This window comes from Pocillopora damicornis, chromosome 5 (genome assembly GCF_964200805.1).
Source record: "Pocillopora damicornis chromosome 5, jaPocDami1.2, whole genome shotgun sequence".
Lineage (NCBI taxonomy): Eukaryota > Metazoa > Cnidaria > Anthozoa > Scleractinia > Pocilloporidae > Pocillopora > Pocillopora damicornis.
The window spans coordinates 806,709-818,440 of NC_142674.1; the positions used below are offsets into that span (position 1 = coordinate 806,709).

The 11,732-nt window shown below is 37.1% G+C and overlaps 1 protein-coding gene across 1 annotated transcript; it reads right to left on the reverse strand.

Annotated features, from left to right (window-relative positions):
* Positions 1 to 907: 907 nt before the first annotated feature.
* On the reverse strand, positions 908 to 10,708 carry LOC113677247 (solute carrier family 60 member 1). Its single transcript, XM_027194029.2, has 12 exons — positions 9,975 to 10,708; positions 7,799 to 7,976; positions 7,089 to 7,106; positions 6,578 to 6,808; positions 5,750 to 5,867; positions 5,111 to 5,250; positions 4,437 to 4,529; positions 3,779 to 3,859; positions 2,915 to 3,062; positions 2,689 to 2,759; positions 2,357 to 2,465; positions 908 to 2,280 (listed from the first exon to the last, which is right to left on the reverse strand). The coding sequence occupies exons 1-12, from the start codon at positions 10,313 to 10,315 to the stop codon at positions 2,126 to 2,128; spliced, it is 1,683 nt and encodes a 560-aa protein (XP_027049830.1). The 5' UTR covers positions 10,316 to 10,708; the 3' UTR covers positions 908 to 2,125.
* Between the last annotated feature and the right edge of the window lie 1,024 nt (positions 10,709 to 11,732).

An 11,732-nucleotide genomic window follows, 5' to 3' on the forward strand; every position in this document is an offset into this window, starting at 1 on the left:
AATCTATTGCATTTCAATTATTCAAAATCTCAATTAGCCAGAACATCTCTTTGAATCTTATTCGGGAAAGTTCTTAATTATTTAAAATATTCAAATTTAAAGAAACCTCAGATTCTGTAAATCATGGTGGGTGACTGTGGAGAAATTACGGTTCCCTGCGGTAGGGTGTGGGATTTCTAGCTTATTTTGCAGATTGACCAATTGTTACCGATGTAGCTAAGTTAAGTTTTAATCAGTGCTACAAACAAGAGAGTTGTTAGGAACAATCTTATCATAAGTGGGACCGAGCCAGAAATAAAGATAAGGAGAACTGTGTTTTCGTCATCTTCAATTTTTTTTCAATCTGATTGGAGTTGAGTGTGGTGATGAAAAAGTAAAACGAAACTACGTAGAAATGCAAGATATTTATTTCCAACTTTGCGATACACAAAACATTGCGATTTTCTCTTTGGTGTCAAGAACGCTCCTAATGTGGATTTCCATCAGGGAGCTAACATGTTTGTAACTGATAAAACAGATTTGTAAATATTTGCATTTTAACCGCAGAATTACACCAAACAGTGAAAGGTAACCTGTGTCAGGAACTCAGTCAGCGAAGGCGGAAGGCGGGCGAAAATGCAAGCGAGACGACAGCAAATTTTTGGCGCGTCTGCACCAACTGGTTATCTGGAACAGACATAGGGAGCTGTTCAATAATAGGACTGAAGAAATCTACCACAGATATCAACCTGTTCCCTTAAAGCTCCTTTTCATTTCAGGAAGGAAAAAGAGAAAATTTTGCAAATGATCTCAATAAAATGACAATTTGTAACAATTCGGAACCTGGCCTAAAATCGTTCCCAGAAATTTCTCGATCAGGCATGTGAGAAAAACTAGGACAAGGGTCTGAGTCATATCAACAGCCGTATTTGTTTTACATTTCTTTTATTTCCCAGCCAACAACAAGTCACGGAATTTCTACAATATCCAGGCATGCCAGAACATCACACTTATTTTCAAAGGTTGAAATGCCTTCACATTGTGCCTCATTATCCCCAAGTTATACTTTGTTTGACATTTATGTTGTAATTAAAAATGTTTCTGTCGAATTTGAAATCACCTACTCTAACAAAGCTATAAAAAAGCTACAAGATTTCAGAAAATTATTTCCATTTTTTGAAGTTCATTATTGTTACTAATAAGCCAGCAACTTCGAATGTATAAAACAATAAAAAAAAAAAAGCACGGTTCGTCAGGAAACGCGGGAAATTTTTTTGAATGAAAAGCATTTAACGTGTTAAAAAACAAAGGTGGAAAAAAAGGCAAAATATAAAGCCTTAACCGAATGTCACAGAACAGGAAGAGAAGGCTGGGGAGATCAGTTCAGTAGATTAAAATAAGCTGTCCCTTTTTATTTCTGAAAGGCTTATTAGGGAGCTAAGGTTTATTTGCCAAATCCACCCAGAAAAAATTTTCAATGACCCCAAAAACACCACTCCCATCTATACACAAAAATTACGTCATTACACAGGATTTTAAATACTGACCCAAAAACACTCTAAAGTTTCGTCTGCTAATCCCAAATTTAAGGTTTTAAGGTTTTAGAAGGTTTCAAACGATTTCTTTGTTTAACAATTCCTTGTTTAAATGATCATCAACCACAATTTTTAGCATAATGCTTCCAAAAAACAAACAAAAAAAAAACCATCAAACGAAATCTAAATCTAAATGAGAGAGCAGTTGATATTATCTTGGAGATAATTAGAGTATTTGAACAGATGCTTGAAATCACCGAAGCAAAACTACACTGTGCACTCAAAAAACAACTATTCTATGCTTTAATAGATTCTTCAACCGCAATCAGAGCCAATCAGCCTTTGGAGGAAACGAAAGAAAAAAAAAGGGCAGCATTACGAAATCATTAACCGGCGATCGGGCCTTCCTAAATGGTGCTTCGGCGCCTCGTGCCAGCCAGGGGTCTGAAAGAGGCCTGGCACTAACCCTCGGCAAACCTCTTTTCCGACTAGTCTCAAATATTCCAATGGGCGAAGAAACGTGCCTCCTGCAAACACTTTTGTTAAAAAAAACCAAAGAAACCGACTTCAGGCCACCTAAAGAAGACGTTATGACCTAAAACCCAATTTTGCTATCCTTGAATGTTCAGCTCCACTGTCTCTATCGGAGGGTTGTCTCCAGTCTCCACGGTAGGAGTAGGGTCGTGGGCTTGTGTTTGGTATGTTGGCTGGTTTGCAGAGCTTGGAGGTTGACCACACCAAACGAACCAGAAAAATCCAAGCCAGTCTATTAAAACGAAGAAAAATAATTTCATATTGGTAAATATAAAATTATACTCTTCTGTTTTAAGAATGTAACTTACCAGTCTCTGATCTTTCCGCTGACCGCAAAAGGATGAATATCATCAGAGCCATAAAGCATGCGCAGAACGCAATTGCCAGAAAACTAACGGGACCCAGTCTCTCGAAAACCTGTGAAAAAACAGAGGCTTGTTTAGTATCTGGAGAGTTGGAACGAGAAGGATGAGTATATATTTCAATTTATCATATAAGTAGCTATTAAGTGAACAAAAAATACAGGGTTGGCGGCAAAAGCGCAATTGAACTTGGAAGGTGTGTTATTCAAGTCGCTGGGATGAAAGTGTAACGTGCAAACTCTCTTAAACACTATCGAAAAATTATCTTAGCCACTCACCTGTCCTACTACCAGGGGTAAAATAAGTTCTCCCAGAGCTGCACTGACGATCATTACACTGGTCACGGGAGCTACGAGAAAAATGAGGAAGGATTTGCGTTAAAAACAATTATTAACGAGTCGTTACGTTTGAGGAAGTAAGAACGATGGATTACCACTCTGGTCACGAGACTGTATATTGATTTTATATCGCAGAACTAAGCTAGGGAGGTAGTTACTGTCTGACCTGTGAGGTCGATGTAATACTCGGCGAGCGCAATGCTGGTTGGGAAGACACTGCTCATGAATAGGCCAGCCCCCGCTGTCCCTAACCAGAGTGCAGGCTCACTTTCTTCAAATATTAACATGAAAAGTGTTGACAAAAGGCAGCCAACCTGAAATTGGACGATAGGTTTCAAATGTTGACTTTAGATAATGAAAAGAAGGCCTCAAACATGTCAACACCTAAATTGACTTCCTCCACCCAGAAAATTGACTCACTAAATTGACTTCCTCCTCTCAGGGGGTGTTGCAAAAGGGTGGTGGGGGAGGAGGGGCCTCTTAATTAACCTCCTCCACTCAGAGGGTGTTGCAAAAGGGTGGTGGGGGAGGAGGGGCCTCTAAAACAACCTCCATTGTAATACCGACTGATAAAGTAATTTTTTAGTTTAATGTCAAAAGTAATCCAGGATTAATTTGATTTTTCTTTACTTTCCTCTTTGACCGTTTGCTAGTTTTTATCTTGGAGTTATCATTGACTCCTGGTAATTACTTAGTCTTATCTGATTGGAATTTGTGGTTATCTTAGCTTTGAATTCACGGAAACCGATCGCAAAAACGGACTGATTTAAATAAAGACACAGTGGAACCTTCACGTCATCAGGAGGAACTCAAGGGGAAAAGCTTATGGGGAAACTCCTTTTTCATTGCATAATTGTGATTGGGAAGGATGTATGAGTGCTTCAGTCAAAGTCGTTCAGCTTTCAGCTTGAAGTGTGCGGAAAAAAGTGAAAGAAATGACAAGTTAACTATTTCTGAAATTTTGAAATCTTTCAGTCAGTCTATGTAGTAAAAACATTTGCAAAATCCCCCAAAATATTAATTGTGTTACCAAGTTTATCATCAGCATTGTGGGAGGCTTCACATACATGGCTACAGGTATGGACACAAATCGACCAACTGATAGTGAACCCTGGAAGAACAGAAATGTTAATTAAAAAAATCACCATCGCCGAAAGGTTTGTGTGTGTAAAAGAAGGAAGTAGATAGTTCGAGTATTTCATTTTAGAACGAGGAATAAAGAGAATGAAAACAAACTCTGAAAAATAAACAGATAAAAAAGATGAAAAAAAAGAGAATAAAAGAAAACGGAATGGAAAAGAAAATGCATTTTTTTCTCGATCGTATCGTGAGCGTAATAATCTGACGAGACCTGTCTCCTCTCGCTATACACGATTGTAATTTATATGATAACCAAATGATACACGAAGTTTGATTGGTTCTTACTGATGATCTATTGGAAGACAGACGCATAGTTGACGTCACTGTTAACAGCATTTTGCTTGATCATCAAATAAGACAAAGATAGATTCCATTTTACCCTGGGTCTGTTCAGTAATAGATCACAAAAGACGTCAAAGGGTGGTAAGAACATCAGTGACACTCGAAGGCGCCTTGTGTGCCACATTCTGACGTCATCCGTGATCTATTACTGATTAGAAGTACGGAAACATGGAATCTATTTGTGAAGTATATTGTTGTATATTTACCCAGAAGAGAGAGTTAAGATAAGCCGCGTGACTCGGTTTGATGTGAACTGCTCCTTTGACGGCGTAGGAATACACAAAGGCACCAAATGTGGCCTGAAGAAACAGTTATAGTTTTTTATTAATTTGATTTTTTTAAATTTATTTATAATTTGTTTTAATTACATATTAAAAGGGGGACAAAGCTAATTTGCAAAGATAATACATGGAAAATAGAAAGCAGAAAAAGTAAAGGCGAGGAAGTCTGAAGAGGCCAGGACGATTTATAGGTGAGGCTCCATCTTTAAATTATAGTTGAAGTTAAACTAGAATGTCGAATGTAATTTAACAAGTGTAAAGCATTAAGAAAACTTGATTAATTAATATTAATAACCTTGCTGTAAGATTAATAACCTTGAATAGTCAGTGGTGACTCACGATGAGAGTTAAGAAGTTAACTAGAAAGTCACTAGACTAGTTAGACTAAGGAGGGCAAAGCAAAAAAATAAACTTAGATACCTTTTCTATCAATGAATTTCGTTTTTGTCTACTTGGCGTACTTAATTGCACCTCATGTTTTATAATTAAAGGGAAATCGTTATCGTTATTTCAACTCTGTCTCGCGCCAATGCGTTTGGCCAATTTTATATTATTATCGTCATGATCATTCGAGGCAAGTTATAAGATACGTGACCTACCATAAGACCATCGTACAGCAGCAGAATCAGTGACGTCAGAACTGTGACGACCACAACTCGTGGTTTCTGATCGTCTCCAAAGACCTTTAGCCATGGAGGGTTTCCGTTAAGATACAATGTAACCATGTGATGGTTGTAACCTAACGAAATTCATCATCCTGTTATTGACTGTAGTAGAATTAACTGATTTTACCATTTATAATCGTGGAGTTTTGTGTGAAAGGGGCACAACGTCCCCTCCCTATTTATAACTGTCAATTTGTACAGTCAAAAACCTAATTAAACACGCCCAAGGGAGAGGTTCCAAGAGTCTCTTTCTTCAAAGGAGAGCGCCTTCTAATCTTCCAGTATGGCTTACTCTTTCACAACAGCTAACGCGGGATAAACCTTAAAATAAATAGCTTCAGTCCACAAAACAATGGAGGAAGATAAAGTAATAATCGTAGAAATATAATAAAGTTAGATTAAAGAGTTAACTTTCAAAGTAAAAAGAAATCCAAAGAAAATCACGCTTTCTTCTTGCGACAGTCTTTCATAAGTGTGCAAAAAATCCTGGAAAATACTTTGAAACAAAATAATGAAAGTGGTTTTACATTTTTCTCAGACGTGATATTGTTAAAATACAATGAAGACACTAACCTGGATTATTGAGTCTTTGTTCATCGTACATCTCATATTCGTATTTTTTGAGAGTTCCTGTTATTTTTGCCAACTTACGCGTAAACATCAGCCACAGCAAACCAAATATAACTGGAAGCTGAAAAAGACAAGTCAGAGTCGTTCCAGTTTGTAGTTTACCAGCTCTTCCCTCCTGAATAACATTTTTTATTATCGGTAATTTCAAAAGGATGGAACTAGTTTGCTTAGTTCATAATTTAAAGTTTCCTCTATTGCAGTATGCCCTGTTCGTGGGGCCTTTTAACACTAACGTTTTCCTTTGGTATCTCAGGGTACTGTCTTAGCCCCTTTTTGGTGCGTCTCCCTTTGCGCCTCTTAATCACAATTATAGGCTGGATTTACGCAGCTCTAGACTCATTGCTGTATCAAGACATTGCTTTTTTTCTGGAGAATTCCTGTTGACGTACCTTTGTTATATGGCAAGGAAGTCTTGAGTTAAATCCGAGCGTTCTGATTAGGTCCTACTCGATTGGGTTTTGCCATTTGGACTATGGACCGTTTTCTTTGAAACGTTCATGGGATGTGTATTTTTTGCTCTCGAAAGCCGGCAAATTCAAAATAACCAAGTTTAATCCGAGTGCCATATAATAAACCACTTACTAACCCCGCTTGTTCAAGCTGAACTGAGGAATATTGGCCTTCAGCCGTTTCTGTACGGACCTCGTTGCGCTCGGTTCAGTCGTACTGTCACGACCTTGGGTCAATATTGACCAGTGCGGCCCTCGCGCCTGGTTAGTAAGGGGTTAGTGTTTGCCTAAATTTATATTAATTATGATCCTTTGTACTTACGTGCAACAGGGCTACAATCCAGTAGGCCCAACGCACATGAGTATCACGGTGTGTCTCTTCCTGAGTGTGGAATATGTGTGTAGAATTGTCAATACCAGTAGTAGAATTTGCGTACGGCCATTCATCGACAATAGTCGTATAGTTCACTACCAGAACACAGCGACGCCGTAGGAAAGGCCGTGCTATCAGCGGGCTCAAGAATCCGCCGCAACCATATGCAAAATGAAGAGCCTGTAGGAGAGGAATGTATGAGTATTTAGAAGGTTAGCGAAGAAGAGTGAAATGGTTGATGATAAATGTGGAGAATGAGAGATACAAAATGCGCATTCAGGTCTAATTGGCGGTGAAACTTAGTATTTTCTTTCACATAAAAATGATGAAAAAGTGAGCTGCTAAGCTTAATGCTTAGGTATTTGAGCCTTTTAGGCGCCGTTAATAAGAAACCCTTTGCTTGGACAGTTCTTTACAGCCGTAATCAGAGTAATTCAGCGAGAGTTTGTTAGAATCTTACCTGCAAATACGGAGAGACCTGCAAAAAGCAACAGAATTTTGTTAAAATCAGGGTATATAAAAACGTTGCAAGGCAAGTAACATCGCAAGTCATTTGATCGAATTTTCATGTTAATATGCGCCAAAGAAATATTAATTATTATCATTATCATTATTATTATTATTATCATTGTTATTAATACGATTGTAAAATTGTGTCATAATAGGTCTCAAATTCTGAGAAGCATAGGACATGTCGAAGGAGCTGACCAAACCAACCAAACAAACTTACAAAACGATGAACTGACGACGAAAATTCTTTCGCTGCGTCTTCTAGCTTTTCTTCAACACTTCACTCATGAAAATACATGCTTGGTTCAAACAAGAATTTCGCGTTGAAAATAATGCAAATTGTTTCATAAAGGCACGCTTAGCGAAATAGTATATCTTAAGACTTTGGTTGAGCAACTGCTTTATAGTGCATTGACACAAATCGATTGCGAAAATAGCGGGCACTTTTGAACTTACACACAGAATTTTATGCACAAAAGAACCACATACACACCAATTTTTAAATTTGGGCACTTCTCCTATGAGCCCCCTCGTTTTAAAGCATTCTGTCGCCTGGTACAGAGCGAGGGACGAACGAAAGGGTATTATAAAAGAATGGAGTGAGCCCCCTTTAGTAAGCTTGTTGCGGTATAAAAATTATGACAATTCTCATTGGCTTACCTGTTTGCCATACATGCGTATCAGTTGCACGGTTGTGAACGTGTCCGTGGCGCCAAAACACCCGCCAAATACTCCAGCCAAAAACAGCATGATGACGAAGATATGACTGAGTGGAATGGCTATGATGCAAATAGCACTTAGGCCGAGAGCTATTGTCACCAGGACATTGGGATTGAATCTGTTGAAAATGTTGTAAAAGACATAAGTAAAAACTTTGCACTCGTTGTATTCATTGTATGCAGCTCCTTTCCGTCCCCCGCAACCTCCTTATTTCAATTTTTGTTCCACTGTTCTTGACATCGATCCTGAATTCTTGTTGCGCGCAGACTGGAGCATAACTTTGATAATTCCTGCAACTCCCTCATTAAAGCTCCAAACAAAAAAAAGGATAATTTACGATTGAAAATTCGGTTTTGTATTTTTCTTTCTTTAGTCTCTGTTTTTTTTTACAAAAGAATCAAAGAAAGAAAAACTAATTTCATCTGCATCTGCATCTGCATTTACAATCTGGCATTTAAGCGTCGCAGGATGAAGTTCCTTTATGATAGCCATGAATTTTAAATTGAAACAGTTGAAAATGCAAAACTGTCACCGTCTTAAAACCGAAATGATTCTTTATCTGGTGACAAGTACATTGATGAACAATATCTGTAATTAGCTTTTCTGAAATAATTTTATGTTTGTTCTTAAAAGCGTTAATAAGGGCAGACTTGAGGATAAGGATAAACACTTGAAAATAAGCAAGCACAAAGACGTGAATAAGGAATATTGTTTGTCTTTTAAATTCCTCAAGTAAATATGAGATTTATCTCCTCGTATGAAGGTTTATTATTGCTTTCTATTTGATTCTTGTTTTTCAGGCAATGTGGTCTTGAACCTGGAAAGGCTTCTTAGTTTTGAGTTTACTAGCCATTGTAAAGATTATAGTGATTTCGTGGAAGGTTCAGCGATTTCGGTAATAATAGAGTTCGAAATGTCTTGTGGTTTGTTTGCGGCCGCGGTCTAGAAGAGAAAAAGCCTTTTCCTTATCATTGTGGCCTTTGTTTTTTTTATTAGAAATTGCTCCAGAAATCGTAAATTTTTAATCACGGGCTAGAGCTTTTCCGGCGTGAAACTAATCAGAGATCATGTTTTGGCATTCTTCTATTTTGAAATTCTAAGGAATTCTCTTTGAAGTTTTGTTCAGCGCAGAAAGCCGTGTAAATTTATCGTGCTACATCCTTGAAAGTAATAACAGCCGAGTGAAATACTTTTTTAATTAACTCATATCAAGATTGAAGTATAACGCTGGTACACTTTTGAATAAGGTTTTTCAGTAACTTTGATATTTTATCACACAAAGGAAATATTCTGAAAATCATTACGGTAAATTATTAAAAAGTTTAATTCGCGTTTATGAGACAAACAGAAGTCTTAGCCACAACTTTCGAATCTCGGGAAATTGGCTTAAATATTTTGTCCCAGTATTTTAAAAAGAGTATTCGCATCATGAAGAAAAGAGTAAAAAAATTGTTTTTTTGTTTTGTTTTGTAGTTTATGATCATGTGATCAGTTTTCATTTTCATAATCTCCTACTGTGATTTTCCACGCCGTAAAATCTAGTTGCTAAACAAATTATTTTCTTTGCTATGAAGTAACTTTAACGGGAAAAATACATTGGCCATATCTAAGACTTGTAAATTTGAATTTCGGGCCATTGTCTTTAGAAATCATGGCGTTATCAAGAAATACTGATATACATTTTAAAACCACTGACTTGAGCCATAACCACATATGCATGATTACCAATCGATGTGAAAGAAGAGAAGATCTTATTCTCTGAGTATATGAAGACATGAATGCAACATTCTCCAATCAGTCAGTCAACGCTAGATTTTTAACTTTGTTTAAGAACCTTTCACGTTTTGATGCGAATTTAGCTGTTAATTTCTTGCAAGACTACTTACTAAAATCGACAATAGAAGAGTTCTCAGCTCGCTTAGATTGTCTAGGCCGAGGTTTTGCCATTTTCGAAAATATTACGGTTTTAAAATCGTGTGATGTGCATCAACCTCTTAGAACGCGCCGAAAGGGCACTCCTAATTTTGGATTTCAAGAATTTTGTTTCCTGAAATGATACAGCTAACAGTAACAAACGAAAACTTACAAAAGCCGTTCTAATTTTAACAGTACTTACCGATCGACTAAATATCCTCCGGATGTTGATCCAAAAACGTTGCACAAATCGTGAACAAAAAACAGCACGCTCATGAGGGTGATAGACTTTCCAGTTAAACATTTGAGCTCGAGAAGAGTAGGACCCAGAATTTCATCTGACATTCCAAATACCATGAACACACCACAATAACAAAGTGTGGACTTCAAACTGTTCCTGTCTTCTCCGAGTTTTTTCAACGTGATCAGAAATCGCTTCCACAGAGGCAGATCCCTGTCTTTTTCAAACGCTCTTTGTTCAACATCTTCCATATTAAATAGAGGTTCATCCTCTTCGGAGGACGAATCTAAACCTACTCTCATGTCTGTAGCCTTCCTAGTCGGAGCACGAGTAAACTTGTAGCACTAATCTTAATGCAAAAATCCTCTAAATGGTGAAAGAATTCCTTAAATTTCTTCAAACTCGGCCCAGAAAAGATTTTTTTTTGGCAGTTGAAGACGTATTTGTGAAGAATAAATAAAATTATGTAACCAGATTCACTGCAGCGAAAAATTCAAGTGGTGTGATCTTGAACCAATGCAGTGATTGTCTGTACGTTGTTCTGAAGCTTCCGTTGTCTGGCGAGACTTTATCTTAAGCGACAAAACTAATGAAATTTCCGTTGTAAGCTACAAACAAGACGTTGCGAAACCCAGAACTTCACACCCGGTCTTGAAACATTTTAAATGAATTTTCGTAAACTGTGATTGATGTTTAATGTACACCTGTTGTCGCTCTCTCTCAGCCTTTCCTCGTAATTTATTCAGAGGGGGTTGTAAAGAACTATCTGATTTAAAAACAAGTTATTTCGACCAATGAGAAAAAAGCTTAATTAACAAAGCCTCAATAATGTTTATGTGGTATGCCAAAGAATATGCTAGAGCATCGTCGGACTCGATGAAATCCAATCACTCGATACAAGCGAAAGACATTTGCTAAATGCATACTGTCAGTTTAGAACTTTCCTTCAATTTTTTTGTCTGCAGTTGAATTTCCATCTGATCATTAAAAACTGTGAGTTGTCAACTTTTCGTTTCTTATCTCTTGTGGTTTGTTTTGTCTCATGAATAAAAATTGACTTTGGTTTTAAGAGTTTTGGAGGCTGCTTTTAAGGCACAATTTCCGTGCACAAAACTTTATCAAGTTCATTACGTTACAGTGAGAGAATATTATATTTTTCATATTTTTCACCTGCTTTCCAGTGTTCGAAGTGGAATTTCCCTCGATAATTCATACTGATTGGTGTTGCCTCGAAAATTTCTTTGCCAATAGAAAGAAATGGAAATTTGAATACTAGTTGGCATGTTGTTTTGACACCTCTAAGATGTCTGTGAATTCGACGATTTCACCAAATAGTCATTGTATTTTCATGATTTGAAAGTCCACTATCACTTTGTATCTCTATTTCTTTTGAAGATACAAAAGAAACCCAGTGTAATGCGGAAAAATCTTAACGGGGAATCAGGAAATAACTATTCGAAATGTGTTCAGCGGTTCATATCAGTTTTATTTAAAAAGTCGTGTACCAGTCATTTCATGTTGCTGAAACCATTTTAGCAAGGAATTTTTCATTAACTGTGATCAACATTAATCTCGATGGCGTTACATACTATATACCTCTCAATAATTGCGCGCTATCTTTACTTTCAAAATATATTGTCAAAATTGGTGAGCTTTACATGACTATTATAAGATTTTTTCAATAATTTGATTATTAGAAAGGTGCACTAGAGCGTCAAG

Excerpts from the sequence above, each read along its gene's own strand:
- LOC113677247 (XM_027194029.2), bottom strand. The coding sequence starts at position 10,315 with ATGAGAGTAGGTTTAGATTCGTCCTCCGAAGAGGATGAACCTCTATTT. Across the intron at positions 4,530-5,110 it reads TGCTGTACGATGGTCTTATG|GCCACATTTGGTGCCTTTGT; the intron begins GTAGGTCACGTA and ends CTGTTTCTTCAG. Across the intron at positions 2,466-2,688 it reads TACCCCTGGTAGTAGGACAG|GTTTTCGAGAGACTGGGTCC; the intron begins GTGAGTGGCTAA and ends GTTTTTTCACAG.